The 17,981-nt window shown below is 29.6% G+C and overlaps 1 protein-coding gene across 1 annotated transcript in view; it reads left to right on the top strand.

Annotated features, from left to right (window-relative positions):
• Positions 1-17,681, top strand: part of LOC132948771 (protein draper-like) — a 34,009-nt gene extending 16,328 nt beyond the window's left edge. Inside the window, exons 2-18 of the mRNA XM_061019415.1 lie at positions 2,492-2,681; positions 5,859-5,988; positions 6,507-6,675; positions 6,739-6,985; positions 7,103-7,223; positions 8,164-8,301; positions 8,361-8,572; positions 8,772-8,938; positions 9,241-9,477; positions 13,044-13,208; positions 13,405-13,614; positions 14,207-14,359; positions 14,438-14,614; positions 14,746-14,856; positions 16,227-16,442; positions 16,761-17,075; positions 17,326-17,681. Coding sequence (XP_060875398.1) covers positions 2,563-2,681; positions 5,859-5,988; positions 6,507-6,675; positions 6,739-6,985; positions 7,103-7,223; positions 8,164-8,301; positions 8,361-8,572; positions 8,772-8,938; positions 9,241-9,477; positions 13,044-13,208; positions 13,405-13,614; positions 14,207-14,359; positions 14,438-14,614; positions 14,746-14,856; positions 16,227-16,442; positions 16,761-17,075; positions 17,326-17,441 — 3,003 coding nt within the window. The 5' untranslated portion in view covers positions 2,492-2,562 and the 3' untranslated portion in view covers positions 17,442-17,681. The remainder of the gene's footprint in view (positions 1-2,491; positions 2,682-5,858; positions 5,989-6,506; positions 6,676-6,738; positions 6,986-7,102; positions 7,224-8,163; positions 8,302-8,360; positions 8,573-8,771; positions 8,939-9,240; positions 9,478-13,043; positions 13,209-13,404; positions 13,615-14,206; positions 14,360-14,437; positions 14,615-14,745; positions 14,857-16,226; positions 16,443-16,760; positions 17,076-17,325) is intronic.
• Positions 17,682-17,981: the final 300 nt, after the last annotated feature.

The following is a 17,981-nucleotide window of genomic DNA, read 5'->3' as shown; positions in this document are numbered from 1 at the left end:
AGAATCTAAGTGACATCATTTTGGTAAAGATTCCACTAAAAAATTGTATGGTATATCAAAATATATATAAATCATTAAATACACACTTCCTTGCACCTTCTTGCCACGTCTTGCATCTGTTAATGAATTGTAGAGATGAGATAATATATTGACAAGTAAATAATTATTATAACATAATATTTTTATTACAATTAATGTATGTAGGTACCTAAATCAATTTTTTTTAAAATTAATTTTGATTTCGGTTAAACCAAAATAAAATTATCAGTTATGTCAGTTATGGTTAGTGATGATCAGAATCAGACCAAGACCAAGACTTTCATAATCTTGGTCTCGGTCTTAGGTATACACGTTAGTAATGCTTTTGCAAGACTTGATATTTTCGCAAAATGTGTAAAAAATAAAAATACCTGTTATAGGGCTATAAAATGTGTAATGTCAGTCTGGCACACTAAAGGCCCGTGGATCAGTTTTTAAGGGACCCCATAATGAACGGGTCTTGGACCCTGTAAAAAAAATGGTGCCTAAAACTTAAGTAGGTAGGGTTAAATATTTTGATAAATACTTAGGAGAGTCCCTACTATCCCTATATAGACCAAAAACACGCCACGCAAATAAAAAATTTACAAGACTGATAAAAAAAACAAAAAACGAAGGGGTCCGGCAGCGTTTGCGGCCCAGCATGTCCAATATATATCTACAATATATTAATAATTCAAACATTAACATATAACAATGGTCAAACAATTTAATTTTAATTTTATTAGTTTTAAAACTGTACTTTTTAGATTCTGGGCAGAGAGATGAATGTATTGGTTTTACAATTATGTGTTTTTTATTTTTATTTTTTTGTGTCTTGAGTACGCATAAGTAGTCGAAATAATACTTCGATTTTTAACTTCAGTATCTTGTTTGATGGGAAAGTAAATATTGTTGGTACATTAGGGAGGTCAAAATTTAAAATTCCCAGTAATTTTCAAAAGCGCCGTGAAAAAAATAAGGAAAAACGGAAATTTTTACGCAAAATCGATTTTTAACAAAAATAACAATAAAGTAATTTACACAATTTCCGGGAGTGCCAATCCTAGACATCAACAGAAACTTTCGACGACTATATCAATTTTGGGAAAATAAAATAATTTTTCGGTATTTGTTAAGAGGATGTCATACCCGCATGGTGTTGTCTCCGTATTACAAATGTACAACATAGCAAAAACTGTTTTGCGCGGGACAACTTTTCTCGCACCATATTTGTTGTGAAACTACCAAATTTTCACAACACCTAAAGAAAAACTTTATTTGTGCAACAAAGTGCTCTTTTTTTTAATAACACTATCCAATAATTTTTTATAAGCAAATGAAAAAAACAAAAACCAAATGTTTAGATGCAAATACTTTTATTGTATTTATGTTATTTAAAATATTGGCACGCTGTTGCATAGATAATTTTCCACCTTATATGTTCAAAAATTTAGGAGCCACTAGTAAGGAACACAGAAAAATAAAAGTTGTCCCGCGCAAAACAGTTTTTGCCATGTTATACATTTGTAAGACGGAGACAACACGTCATGCGAGTGTGACATCCTCTTAATTACTAATTAGTATGAAACATCTATATTGTTTTGTAATATTAATTCCAACTATTTCTAATCTTTTTATCAATAATTTGCCATTTCCTTGAATACTGATCAAATGTAATAACTATAAAGATAATTTCATATTGTTTTCTTTATAAGTTATTTAATTTAATCTAAATATACACTAATGTATTTTCGGGGGGGGGGGGGGGGGGGGATGTGCAAGAGTCTTGCAGTGTTGGTCTTGTTTTAGTCGTGGTCTTGCAGCGTCAGTATTGTCTTGGTCTTGCAAACTTAATCTTGGTCTTAGTCTTGCTAGTACCAGTACCATCTTGGTCTTGGTCTTGTAGCAAGAGTCTTACGAGATCACAAGACCAAAACTAATTTTGATCATCACTAGTTATGGTTGTATACAAATTTAAGAGGTGTGTTCATTACTGTCAACTCATCAAGGGAAAAGTGTTTTTCATTTGTCAAACATATTGCCAATACATGCTAAACAATTAGTAGACACTATCGTAATTATAAACTTAAAATTATTTTTATTATGTTTAAAATATATACCAAATATATACCTATATAGTCCATACATTTTATATATTCTAAATCAAAAATATATTGCGATCATTAAATACATCATAAATGTACCTATTGTGTATTATAATTTGCAGATACATTTAATAAGACAAATTGTATACCTTCGTTAAAAAATTGTTAAAAAAATTTCAGTTTTTTGTTTTTTAAAACGTGCCTAATAATAGATCAATTATCTTATTCTTATAGGTACCTTAATAAAATTTGAATTTTTAGAATATGTGAATATTTATTGATTTATTTTAAATTGTTTTGTTATTTTTTATATTTTAAGCGGTGAATGTATAGATTTTACAATGGTTTTTGTTTTTTTTCTATAGATACTCGAAACATTTGGACAATCGCCACCATGTAAATTGACAATTTTCACCAAACGTGTTTACTATCCATCATGACACGTTATTATAATTTGGGTATATACGCTGCGGCGTTGTTACTTGCCCACCTGTGTTATCCAGCTCAATCGGAAACTGAGCTCAAAGGATCTAATGTTTGTACCAGATTAGACCTGTAAGTGCATTTTTATTTAAGCCTATTTTTATTCTAACCTATTGATCATGCCAGTGGTGGTCAAATGATTTTATCATGGAGGGGGGGGGGGCTGATTGGCACTATTTGATTATTACAAATATTATATTATATATTATTGTAAATAATGAAAAAAATAATGCGGGGCCGTGGGGGTATCCCTCTCCACACTCCCCACGCTGTTTGACCACCAGTAGTATGCGAATTTTTATTAAATATATTTCACCTGACGGAGCTTGAATACATTTACTTTATATTATGTCATAGTAATTTAAGTAGACGGAAGTTACTATGAAATTAAATATTAAATATAAATGTTACCCGTGCGTGACAATATTTAATTATTTAACATAAAAAATATCTAAATTTAATCACTGACTAAATTAATTACTTCTATTAAGTAGAATATAAAACTAAATTTTTTTTAATTTTCTATCTATTTTTAAAATCTGTACAAATTGAGAAATTCAATGCTTTTAGAGTAATGTAATTTATTTTAAAAGTATAGGAGTCTTCTCAATAAAGTTCCAGTTAGCATTTGCTATCGAATGAAACCATTGACCTAGTTGTCACTTTATTAGAGTTTGGATAGATTTATTTTATTTGACTATTTTTGGATAAACACACAATTTATTAGACTTTAGAATGTATTGTTTTATTTCAGTTTTATTATCATAAAATGTAAATTGTTATTACCAAAACATGACAGTTGAATACAGAAAACTTTAACTATAGGTACGTACAATATAAGATATAGAAGTTGAATGTAGAAAATCTTAACCAAAGTTATATTATATATTATCTTATGTTCTTCTAAATAAAAAAATTAATTGTTAATAAGTTTGAATTTTAAAGGGTATTTAAAGTGTAAATAATATGACAATACTATTTTGTAAGTTACTCATTATTAATAGCTTTGCAGATTAATTGAAGGTTAATCATGTATTACATTAATCATTGCAATATAATTTTCAGTTTATGTATATATTAATGTTAAATCGTTGATTATGCATATGAGCAATTATTAACATGTAAAAATTTAAAACAATATCTTATATCACTATGTATAATTATCTTATATAACCGAGAGTTGCGACCACAGACGTTAACCGAGCTCCGACCAGAATAATTTTTTTATATGTGGCGATTTACCGTTGCATAGTATTCAAATTTACAATAATAATACACTATTATTCTACTCAGAGGTGATAGTAATTCCATTTTGTAGTCTACGTCTGTTACGATTTAATAATTATTTATAATTATTATACATCAAATAGGTACATTTTAGATTCTGAGCGAAGCGATGAATGTATTGATTTTACAATAATGTGTGTTTTTTTTTTTATTTTTTTTTATTTTTGTGTCTGTCATCACCTTTTAGGACAGTAGAAGTGCTTGGATTTTCTTCAACAGTAACTTTTCTGATAGGAAAGTGAATCTAGTTGGTACTTTGGGGGGTCAAAAGTAAAAATTTCCCAGTAGTTTCAAAAGCGACGTGAAAAACAAAAGAAAAATTAAGGAAAAACTGGAATTTTTACGCAAAATCTGTTTTCGAGAAAATCGATTTTGGTTTGGGGCGTAACTCTAAAACAAAAGACCGTAGGGACATGAAATTTTGACTGAATGTTTATAATTCCATTTCCTATACACCATACATTTTTAAAAATATTTTGACTTATTTTGAGCTGTTTCCATTTTTTTTAGTTTTTTTTTCTATAAATATCGATACAATTTTATCTGTTTAGTAAAAAAGCTTGAAAATTTAATAGAAGGCTCCTAGCTTATTGTTTCAAAGGCAGATAAAAAAAATTAAAAATCCTTAGTCACAGTTTTTATTTATAAGCATTTAAAGTTCAAATATTGACAAAATACGTAAAAATGACGAAAACTTGCAAATTATTATGAGTTAGAAATTCATAAAAAATTTTCTTTTTAAATCTAAGATTTGAAAATGTAATATAAGATTACTCATAAGTTTTCTATCTTTATCAAAAAAAAAAATGTCTACAAGAAACTTAAATTAAATTTTTATGAGCGTCTGAAATTTATATTTTTACAACATTTGATATTCACTCGATATCTCTTGTAACGATTTTCTTATTTTGTTGTAATTAAAAAACAAATGACTGTAGATACATGAAAATTTTACTGAATGTTTATATTTTCACTTTCTATACACGATAAAGTTTTGCAAATATTTTGTCTCAACACCATCCATTACAGTGACCCACTTGTAAGCTACTGTACAGCAGAGCGACATCCACTTACCCACCTTTGTTATTAGTATTTAGTATTGGTTTCGAGATTTTAAATTTGCAATTTGATGAACCTTTTGTATGCATGTATAAATATACCAATGAAATGTTGTTTTTATTTAAATGTGATAACATTAAAATTAAACAAAATAATAATATATACAAAGAAGATAACATTTTAATCTTCAAAAACATGATACGTATAATTAATGTCAATAAAATATATTGATAAATAATATATATTATTATTCGGTTTTAAACATGGTCGATCTGTTTAATAATTATACTTATCAATTTTTATATGAAACGTTTCTGAACCATATAATTCAATATTAATATGAATATTCAAGGTTTCACAATATAGTCACGTTATTGTAGAAAAAATAATATTGTTGTAAAATAATCTTATTTTCCAATAAACTTATATTTAAATTAAAATATTATGTTTTTGTCTAATTAATAAATTATACACTATTGTTCATATTGTTGTAGATATGCGCATGTTAATAATAGTTAGTAATAATAATATAAATAAAAAAACCATGTGGCTATGCGACAAGTTCCCACAGTGCAGAAAGAGAAATTGCTTAACTTGAGAGATGCATGTTAATGGATAGTATGGTGGTGTTAGATAACATTTGTAATAATGATGAAAATATATCAAGAAACAGAATTTGTAGGTACCTAACCTAACCTAACCTAACCTAAAGTTACGTCTTTCGTATGTGTATCAGTACATCTTATAGTATTTCATTTTTTTTTTACATAAAGCCTTTATTATATAATTAGGTATTTATACCTAGGTAGGCATAAGTTAATATATAAATTCAATGTTTTAAACCTTAATTTTAATCATTTATTTACGTAAAATTTTCATTAATTTTTCAAATTGTTTGTTTAGGTATAATGTGACGGTTAATGTGACTGAAATGAAACCATACCAAGTACGAGAGTCTTATTTTTGTTTTACAGACTTCAAACTAAAATGTTCCAGATACCGAATTGTAATGAAATCAATTGTTTCGCAGCAGGTAAATTTAAAAATAAAACACTTGTACGCAACGTTTTTTATAATCTATTAATCTAATTGTATTTTGAATACTTATCTCACATTTGTGATAGGTAGGTACTTAATATCTTACTTTTAATATTTATTTTTTATTATTATTTAGTTTTTCATTAAAATAATATTAGGTTTGTATAAAAAAACGTTTAATTTATGTGATAAACTCCATCATTTGAATATGTTTTTTTTATGTAATAATAATAAATTGTAATGAAATACAAATAATTATTTTGTATGTAATATGTTTACTAATGTAATAAAATAAATTTAGTTGTGACAGTATAACATTTTAAAAATCGTTTAAAACCTTCTATTTAGTTATTAATTTGTGCTTTAATTCAATCCTTTAACATAAATTGATGTAGGTACCTATTTAGTTCAGTGTGTTTCCATTTTCCATCCCGCATTAGCTTAACCATTATTATTTTTGGACTAAAGTTTGAACAAATGGTATAAAATATTATATATATATCACATTTGCAGGTCTTAGAAAAAAAAAAGCCTGTTGAAGAATGCTGTGAAGGATTTGTTATATCACCAAATAAAACAAATTGCATTCCAGTTTGTCAGAACAACTGTGAACATGGTACTTGCATGTTTCCAAATATTTGTAAATGCGATGACAACTATGGAGGACCTTATTGCAATAAAAGTAATAATGAATGATATTTAAAATAATATAATAAGAGTCTAAGTATAATTTATTCGTGTATAGCATGCCCATCTGGAAAATTTGGCGAGTTTTGCACAGAAAAATGTCAGTGTGAAAATGGATCACCGTGTGATCCATATGACGGTCAGTGCAAATGCTTAGCAGGTTGGACGGGAGTAGACTGTTCAGAGAAATGTTCGCCCCATAATTTTGGCATTAACTGTGTTGAAGAATGTCCTTGTAAAAACGGTGCTATTTGTGATCCAGTTACTGGAAAATGTGACTGCCCCCCGGGATTTAGAGGTCCACTGTAAGTAATCATTTCGAGTATACCAATTTATTTATTTTTTGGTGTTAGAATAGGTGAACACAGCTATATTACCGATATTCTATGTTTTGAAACCTATTATACAAATTCCAAATATAGGTGTGATCAGAGATGTCCATCAGGTCGTCACGGAGATGAGTGCCAAAGCGAATGCAAATGTCAGAATGCAGGTAGTTGTGATCCACAAACTGGTCATTGTTTGTGTTCCTCTGGATGGACGGTATGTAACATTTAAACATTTATTTTATAAATCGCATTCTAAAATATCTCTTTTATCATGTACTCTTGATAACAATTAAATATCCGATTTTTCCATTTAAATAATTGTTTTTTATACGCCGTTAAGGTTTATTGAATATTATCTTTTAGATTGTTAAATGTAATCAGACCGGAATAAAATCCATGTTTATTTCACCATGTCAAATAGTTAAATAACATTGATAACTTTTTTATACCTAATTTATAGCACGCCACATAGAGTTTATTATAAGATTACTAAAGAAAACAATTAAAAAGAAAATATATAAAACAAATTAAACACTTATAAATTGATTTGTTTTTTTATATATACCTAATAATAACTAAGTAAGCGTACTATCAAATCTGAATTTATTTTATTTAATATGGATAAAACTATTTAAAAGACAACCTTAATTTATTTTATTTTTTTTTTTTATTGATCGTGAAGCCCGGCAACTATGGCCATTAGCTGTTTGTTGTTGTTTATAGGGGAGGGAACTGTTGGTAGTGTAACATGTGTGTGTAGTTTTGGCGGATTTTTTAGTGGGCACCCGTGGGTATCTGCTATGCCCGGGTGGGGGATGACGACATTTCTCTCCGGACACCGTGACTTGCCCGAAGAAAAATGCCGCCCTTGAACCGTGGTTTGAACCAGAGCCGGTGTGCGTCACAACCGAAGCCTCAGTCCGCTCGGCCACTCCGTCCCCCTTTATTTAATACCTAATAAAAAATGTTTATTTGTCTAAATAGATATATAAAATTGTTCGATAAAAGTTAGTTGAATCAACTGTTTATAATATTAATTATGTTGAATACCGTTTAAACGTTTGAAGCTTAAAATACCCCTGGAAGAGATGACATTTTTTTTCCTAGGTTAGTTATATTACCTATACATTACAATAATACAAGTTCATTTTTAGGGAATGGTGTGTGGAGAAAAATGTGAGCCTGGAAAATGGGGAGTTAACTGCAGTAAGTCATGTGATTGTTTCAATGAAGGTTATTGCCATCATATTACTGGCCAATGTCAATGTATGCCTGGATATTATGGCGAAAAAGTAACGTCAATTTTATTAGAGTCAAATGGCAAACAATAATTTTTTACGTTTTGGATTAGTGCAAAGATATTTGTCCGGAAGGAATGTATGGTCCAAATTGTTTGAAAAATTGTACTTGTCCAGAAAACTCGTATTGTGAACCAAAAAACGGAAAATGCATATGTGAAAAAGGATGGAAAGGTGATAAATGTTCCAAACGAATATGTCCAGATGGTCTTTATGGAGAAAGATGTGACAAAATATGTCAATGCGTTGTTGAAAATACCAATTCGTAAGTAAAAATTTTTAATATTTTAAGTGTATCATAACTTATTATCCCCGTCTATTGAAACTTAAAATACTATTGTAAATAGTCTTGAATAGTTTCTAACGGTTCTATTTTTTTTGCATTTCAAATACCACGTTTTTTTTTCTGCCAGAAAAAATAAACTGTTTTTGGGTTAAAAAAAATATTATAACACTGATTTTAGTTGTCATCCGTGGAAAGGAACCTGTGAGTGTGTAGCTGGTTGGGATGGTCCGACGTGCTCTAGAACATGTCCCTTGTATACTTATGGCGAAAGGTGTCGAAGAAAATGCGATTGCCACAACAACGCACAATGTTTGGCTAATAACGGCACATGCATATGTGGTCCTGGTATGTTATTATTAAGTCAATAGAACAGTACGGCCCCATAATACACGCATAATAATATAATATGTTTATTAATCTTTTTTAATCTGATAATATTTAGACTACAGTTTACAATTTGATAAATTACGTTTTTATACTTCGTCTTTTTCAATTAGTTTTGTAATGTAAATTGAATAAATAAAAATAAAATTGAGTACTTAATATTAATTTTACTATGCATTCGTTTAAATGATGAACTATTTGACGTACGTACATAATATTATGTTCTCATTTGAGTTAGATAATATTCTAATTGTTATTTTTAGGTTATCGTGGATTATCATGTAACGTAACCTGTCCTGAAGGTACATACGGCGAGAACTGTAACAACCAGTGTCAATGCAACAATGGAGCCAAGTGTTCTCCTGAATCTGGTATGTGTTTATGTCCTCCTGGGTGGAGAGGACAGCAATGCGATTTGCCGTGTGAAAAATCATTATACGGTGAAAATTGTAAAAACGAATGTCAATGTAAAAACGATGCAGCGTGTAGTCCCGTCGACGGTAAATACTAAATACCTAGTTATAATAGCATATGATATATATTTTTCGTTTTATATCAAATTAAAAATGTTGATCATATAGATAGTATTATTACTCATACTATAATATTAATAAAATTATTTTTATTAGGACCAAACATATTTTTCTACTACTTATAGTTACTGATAACACACGTCATAACTGTGTTTTTATCACGTGTTGGATATATGTATGAATTTGTGAATTAAAATTTGAAGTGGTTTTACGAAAAATAATAATGTGCACTGTGCAGGGGCAGTGACTCGAGTCTGATATTTTTAGCACTCACAAAAAAAAATAATCTACAAGTATCTACATTATATTTTCGAGTGTGTGTTATGGGTTGGCTTCATGCAATGACACACGTCATTATACAATTACATGTTAAATCGAGAATATTATTGACTAGGTCATACAGATTTTATCAATATTATTAAAAAAAAAATCTTATAATAGTAATTGGTTTTCAATGGCTTATTAGTTATTTGAAAACCTCGTTTTGTCTTTAGGTCTGTATAAAAAGCTCCAAAAGTGTAGTGACTTTGTGTACCAAGACTGTTGATTGGTAATCGATCAAAGAGACCACTAGACATTGATCCTATTTTTTTTTTTGTAAATTTAAATTCCTATAGAAAAGTACGAAAATAAAATAATAAAAGTAGTTTATATTTACTTAAACAGATTATCCACATATCATATTTGTATAATATTACAGCAGTACAACTGAAAAATGTATATGACCCCGAATATTAAAATCAACCTAGTCAGTATAATAATAAACATCCCGTTGATGGATATAATGTTTATTAATTGAGTTGTTCAACTATTACGACGAATTTGTGCAGCTATACTTCCATTATGCAAGTTCTCACGCTAGATGTATGAATGTAAAAATAATTGAAAGTTTGTTTTTTATATAGATAGTAAATTATTATAATATTAGCCAGTAGTCACAGAACATTTAAGCTCAGAATTTTTATAATAAATAAATAACTAATTTATTTAGTTGAGTGTTTGTCAAATTATGATGTCAATGGTATTTTTAAATACAATAATATAGCAACAACGTAAAAAAATATCAGTATTTCAAGCAATATAATATAGGTACTGACGTACTGTATACTATAATATATATATATATATATACACCTATGTAGGTATACGTAGATAATGAGCTGTACACTTATACGAAAGTATTTTATGGCCGTAAAACGTTTGTGCGTCACTATTTTTCATTTGGACCTTTTTTTGTAAGATATATCTTTCGATTTTTGGCTTATGATACCGGTTTCGCATCTTCCGTTTACTTAACGTAAAATAATCATAATATATAATTTGAGCATCAAACATTAGGGGTATTATTAACATTATTAACATTATTTAACATTAGGGGCAAGATCGAATTGCAATTATTTGAGTCGAATTGCACTTGATTTAAAAAAGGTAGTTGTCAAACTGCACTTGCGTAAAAAGCAGGTAATTGTCGAACTGCGCTTGGGTTCAACTAATATGTTTTAACAAATTATTTTAAACATATTTTTATAATACGTATCTACAGTTTTATTTGTACTTAATATTATGTAAAATATAAAAAAAAATATAATACATATATAATATACATACAACATACGCCATACATATACAATTCAAAAGCATAAAAAATATTAATTTTTGTTGAAAACCCTTTTTTGAACCCAAGTTTAGTTCAACCATGTTGGCACGTTACCTTTTTTTTAACCCAAGTGCAATTTGACTATTTAATTTAGGTAAAAAGTGCAATACGAATATCCCGAATAATAGGACTGGGTAATCCTAATATTAGGATTACCCAAAAGTGAAAGTTGGTTTACTTACACTCAACTTAAAATTTGACGTCGTAATTTTATTCAATTTTAAAATATTTAGTAGTCATATAGTTTCTTTTTAAAAATATAAACGTATTTTACGATCAGATTAAACATCTAGAGTGGCTGGTGGCTCACAACCACAACTATTCCATACATTTTTTCGCAATATGTGTATGTATTATAGTTATGACTATTAATTAAAATGTTATTGAAAAGCCAATTTATTTATAATTGTTGAGTTCAGCCTAAATTTGGCATTAAAAGTTATTTTAGTATGTGATGTACTGATGTACGACTACATCTTTTCAAAAATGTGTATACCATTTAATTGTTCGATATGTTGATGCGCAAACGATATGTATGATATTTGGCACAAGTAAACGACGACGCGCTATAACGATGACTGGCATATTTTATACCTCCAATCTCCATGTATACTCAAAATTCGCTAGGTAATATTAAAAGAAGATAAATATTTTTATTGAATGGATTTTGACATTCGATAATTCTTGATAGCCTTATTAATTATTTTATAATGCGATAATAATAGTCAATCGATATTCTTTATATACCATGGACGGCCGTTAAGCCATGTATTAATCAAAAATTTTCTATTTTATCATAAATAGAAATAATACGTATAAAAATTAAATACGTGTATTGAAAACTAAGAAACACAAAGAAAATGCTAGACCGAAGTAATTATACTGTTCCAGATTCTTATGCATTGATAAAAAATATTATTGTGATGGTATATTTTCATATAACTCTTAAAAATACTTATTTGATGTAGGTATATTATAGGCAGCAGGCTTATCTGAACGTAATTCGGATATATAGGTGATCAATTGAGTTTTTAAATATATTTATTTTTGCTTAACCGGAAGATTTTATATGATTTGGGTACTCAAGAAACACCTGACTTATTTATTAAAATATTTTTGGAATAGTATTTTATCTTGGTTTGTAGATTGCATTTTTTTTTAGTTTGAAGAGTTTATGAGTGAAAGATTTGTAGTGGATTTGAAAAAATATTCTGAAGTGACCATAAGGTTAATTTCTAAAACTTTATTTGGATTTGTTGTATATGTGTGGCTTTCTTCATTCTTGTACTTTGGCTAGGGTTTTTCTGTTAAATAAATTAGTTTTTCTAAAGTTGAAATTTTTTAAATTTTTACTGGACATTCAATGTAATTTTCTGCACGGTTTCCTAGGTAAATAATGCATTGTGCTGTTAATTTACAATTTTTTGGACAAGAACTCGTCAAAGAGTACTGCATGTATACTATATTTGTGTTATAGCAGTGGCATAGGTTTTGTCATGGGGGGGGGGGGGGGGGGGTATGATTTTATCCAGTAGCCCCGCTTTTAAAGCTAGAGGCGAGGCCTTAAGTTAGGACTCCGAAAAATTGTACATATTATATGCAGCCTATGGAGGGGGATTGATCCTCTTGATCCCCCCCCCCCCCCCCGTAAATACGCTACTGTGTTATAGCATTATCTTATATGGGTTAGTATATTTATATGGTTATGGAAGAAGGGTGCAAATATCCTCTACCTTTTAGAAATATAATATAGTTGACCAGTTATGTATATCGGACAAATTATATGCGCGGTGCTTCCTAAGTCCACGGTGCCTATTGACTAGTAATAATAATTAATATTTGTATGTTGTATTTAATCGATCGTATATTGTTTCAGGCGCCTGCACTTGCCAACCGGGTTTTACTGGTGATAACTGCAACTCGGCTTGTCCGCCCGAGACTTATGGCAGAGACTGTAAGCAGACTTGCGAGTGCAACTGGGAAAACACGGCGTCGTGCAACCCGGTGACTGGTGAATGCAAATGCATCGAAGGCTGGAACGGTAAACGATGTCACACTTATTGCATTATACGTTTTACAGCTGAAATGCATAACAATTAACAATATATTTTCGCGGCCGGGTCGATATAGATACTGCACAGTTCTCGGCAGCCCGTGTTATATTGTATAACTACAGTCTACACGCCTATTGTACGAGTTCAGGATTATTGTTGAATTAATTGTTTTTGCGTTTTCAGGTGTACACTGTGAGACGCTCTGCCCGCGCGGCACTTACGGTGAGGATTGTCAGAACGAGTGCGATTGTTACAACGACAGTTCGTGCGATCAGAAGACGGCCAAGTGCACGTGCACTCGTGGCTGGGAAGGGCTTAAGTGTGATCTGCCGTGCAAGCCGAGCAAGTATGGCTTCGGGTGCAGAGAGGAGTGTCCGGAAAGACATTCCGATGGTATGTAGTTTTCTCTGTCTGTAATTAATCTATCTATATTACCTAGATAATATAACACAGGGTTCGGGTTTAAAATTAAATGGCTTATTTAAATGATTTATAGTAATAGGAACATGTATATGTATACATTAATAATTTACGAAATGTATTTCATTTAATCTCTATTAAAATAAAAAAACACTTAATTTTGCCGTTTTTTCATATAAAATGCATTTTATTTTTATTTATTTTTTGACATTCTTAATTGCGATAGTTTTGTATTCACGGGACAAATTGATAAACACTTGAGATTACGAGATACGATGCGTTGTCAATTTTATGTGTAAAATAATATAGGTAGACTATAGCCATAGAACAATACCATAGCACAGCTGAACAATATATACAATAGGCGTACATAGCTAAATAAACGTATTATAAGGTACTAGCCGGGGGAGACTGTCCCAGTTGAAAGTGGGTACCGATTTTGGAGACTTTGAGAGTCCATTTAAGATAGAATTATAAAAGTAGCACTTGTAAAATAATGAAGGTGATTTTGGTGATCGGAGGTGGTTCTACAGTTTTGCTAAAGTTTCACTTACCATTTCCACAGATAACTTATCGTGCGACCACGTGACCGGAAAGTTTGAATGCCGACCCGGTTACATCGGACCAATATGCCAGCACGCTTGTCCAGCCAAGTCTTACGGACGGGGATGCCTGAAGAAGTGCGACTGCGAATACGGAGATTGCCATCACGTCACCGGTAAGGATGACTTCTATCGCTGGTTTAAGGGGTATGTAAAAGTAAATTGCTCATATTTTTTTCCTTCTGTATCTCCAGGCGCTTGCCATTGTTATCCGGGCTGGACCGGTTCCAACTGCACGAAAGTATGTCCGCTCGGCACGTACGGTATAAATTGTGGGCTCCCATGTAAATGTCAAAACGGCGGTTCTTGCCGTGCCATTGATGGAGTTTGCCACTGTAAACCAGGATTCACCGGCCCTTCGTGTTCCGAAGGTCAGTATACTATATAATATTGTTTCAATTCGAAGCCATAAATTGGAGAAACGCTGAGCTCTTTAATACGTCTATTCAACTGTCGTTAAGCATTTATCACAAAAACTGACAAATTGTCTACGATTTTATAGTTTGTCCTGATCAATATTATGGTGATCACTGCATGTCTATGTGCAACTGCCCCAGTGAAAAATTTATCTGTCATGCGGTCGACGGCTGTGTATGCAGACACGGTTACACAGGTACCTCTACAATTTACCTACCTATAATAAATATATCACTGTTCATATCTAATTTTTAAAGATATTTATTGTGTATTGTATTATATTTTATTTTATGATTTACTTTAAGTGGATTTTTGTAGGTTAGGTATAATATATTATATTATTAAATCATTCGATATGCTTAAATTGTATCAATTATTATAGGCACAGTTATTGTCATGATCTATTTGTCCATTTTAATTTCATATTGTTACTTTCCTATCTATTTCTCTACTCAATTAAATAATTCATAGTTTTTTTTATAATACCTACTAAAAAAATAATATGAAGCCTAACTCATCAATAAATATCTACACCATCCTAACAAAACATCTACCTACCCATAAGCGTATCTAGGGGAGGGGGTGCTTAGCCCTCCCAAAGTTATTGTTGTCCATTTCTTTCAGGTTAATTGAGCCTATTATATTGAACTAATGACGAGTGTCTGTACACACAAAAAGTATTAGACAAAATGCTTAAGAAAGTTCTTGAGAGTGATTTCTGACAGCAAATTGGATCTAGAGCTGGTACTATTGAGAGGTCAAAATTGAAAATTCCCAGTACTTACCCCCAGGTATCATCAGAATCATGAAAAAAAATTGAGGAACAACTGTAACTTTTACACAAGTCGCCTTCACTTTGACAAAATCGTTGTTTTTTTTTGTGTACCTAACTCAAAAATGAATAACCAAATATACTTGTTATTTTCACAACATTTTTTAATGCTTATTGAGCTATTTTAGTCATTTATTTAGTTTTTTCTTCTCTAAATGTTGATTAAAATGTTTTCACCCTCAAAAAGTTAGACAATATTATATAACAAGGTTCCTCATAAGTTGTTACTCTAGCAATTTGAAAATATTTAAGGTATATATGCACAGTTTTTTTTGAAAAATTAATGTCATTAACATAAATTGTTGGAAGGTGGTTGTAGGAGACAGAGCCCTTCATGAAATATGGCATATTGAAAATGTATAGTGGAGCTTCAGAGCTCTTACAATATATTTTATCACCCTATAGCTATGCATGTTGGTATCTGTTCTAAATGCTTTGATGTTTTAACTTGATGGGGAGATATGTAGAATAATTGTGATATAGAAATATTATGATATTATCAATAAGTAAAAAAAAAAATTTAATACGATTTGAAACAAATATTACTACCAAATAGATACTTAAATATTGTTAATTGTAGATTGTAAGACAAATCTTATAGGTGCCTACAATTATTGTTTCCATAATTAACTTGATTTTTTAAATAATATTGATTACTTATTGCTTTACAGTTAATTTAATAGCATTGTTTATTATAATATATTGAATACTTTTAAAAATAACAAATGGTCTAGGTGAGAACTGTGATGAGCCGTTAACTGACCGACGAGTTGGTACATTAGAAACTGAAAAAAGCTCTTCAGGTGCTTTAGCTGGAATGTTTGTTGCTATTTTGGTAATAGCTGCATTTATCATGTTGTTCTTATACTACCGCAATCGTGTTGCCGGTCTCAAAAATGTCATACATGCACATGTCCAATATGGAGCCGATCCACTTAGCTTAAATCAAGGTAAATATATTTTTCTTATAATATATAAATAATAAACATAATAAATTGAATGAAATAAAATAATATTTATTTTATTAAATTAATATAATATAACATAAATTACCATTGTGGACTACTTTGTGGCTTTTATGTATTACTATTTGTGATTTTGACTCTTGGTTCGTGCTTAAGTTAAAAATATATTTTTACTATTAAAAAGTATCATATTTTAAAATTTGTTTACACTTTTTAAGTATAAATAAATATTAAATGCAAATATATTTTATGTAACATATAACTGAATAAAATTACCATTTAATGATTTTTATATAATTTCAGATCGATTCCATTTTGACAATCCTGTATATTCTTTTGGACAGACTAGCACAACAGTAGGAATGGTTAGTGAACACCAAACATTGAACAATTGTCAAATTAAAAACAATTTGTGTAAGCCTAATAATTTGGTGAAAGCTGGTTGCTCGTCATCATTGATGGATGACAGTGATAGTTATGGTATGCCATCAACTAGCGCTTCATCTTTCAAAAATATGGAAGCTGATTTAAACAACCCTAACATTTATCACAGTTTAGATGATTTAAAATCAGAAAATCTGTATGATGAGATTGAAGACAAAAAACTAGCAGCAGCGGGTGAGATATTATTAAATCTAAAAGATAATAACTTACTAATTATTATAATATGATTGAATATTGTAACATCTTAATAACTCATCAAAAATAATAAAATATGTTAGATATGTTTCTTATTAACTATTGAAATTTCTGTTCAATTATAAATTTCATATTATTATAAACATTGTTATAAAATATGAATAGATAATGATTTTTGTGTGATTATTAATTTATATGTTAACATAAATTTTAAATATTTGTTATATAGAACAAGAATACGACCATTTAGACTATCAGCGACCTAACGGTACATGGAAGCCTCATTACCAACGGATGTCAACAAGTTTAAAGGCTGAAAGCAAAAAGAATTTAAATGTTGAATAAAACAAATTATAATATAAGACTTGCCGAATTGTTCATGAGGTCCTAAGTAACTGTCTTCAGACAATTCTATTTGACTTTAGTTATCAACATTAATCTCTTCTTTTTTTTTTTATTTATATATTTGTATTGCTTTTTATTTACCTACTTTTTATTTAAATAGTACCTAATCATATTATATTATACTAAATATTTTGTTTTCTACCAAATTGATATATTTTATTATTGAGGCGCTCTGTGATATTTTATTAATATACTTGAGTAGTCCATTATTGATAGACTTCTAAAATTTGTCTTTACGACTGAAAATAAACAAACATTACTAAAAATAATAATATTAAATCTAAGACATTTTATAAAAAGTTTTCCATAAATATAATTGTATATTATTTTAGAGTGTTATTTTAAGCATCTCACGCTGTATACCTACATTATTATTATATTTATTTCATGTGTAATTAAAAGAACAATTTATTTATATTATAATTTTACTTTTTGTAGGTACTATCTACAATAATTTTTACTTCATTTCTTTTTTACTTA

Source organism: Metopolophium dirhodum, chromosome 7, assembly GCF_019925205.1.
Source record: "Metopolophium dirhodum isolate CAU chromosome 7, ASM1992520v1, whole genome shotgun sequence".
NCBI lineage: Eukaryota > Metazoa > Arthropoda > Insecta > Hemiptera > Aphididae > Metopolophium > Metopolophium dirhodum.
This window is presented reverse-complemented; position numbering and strand designations above follow the sequence as displayed.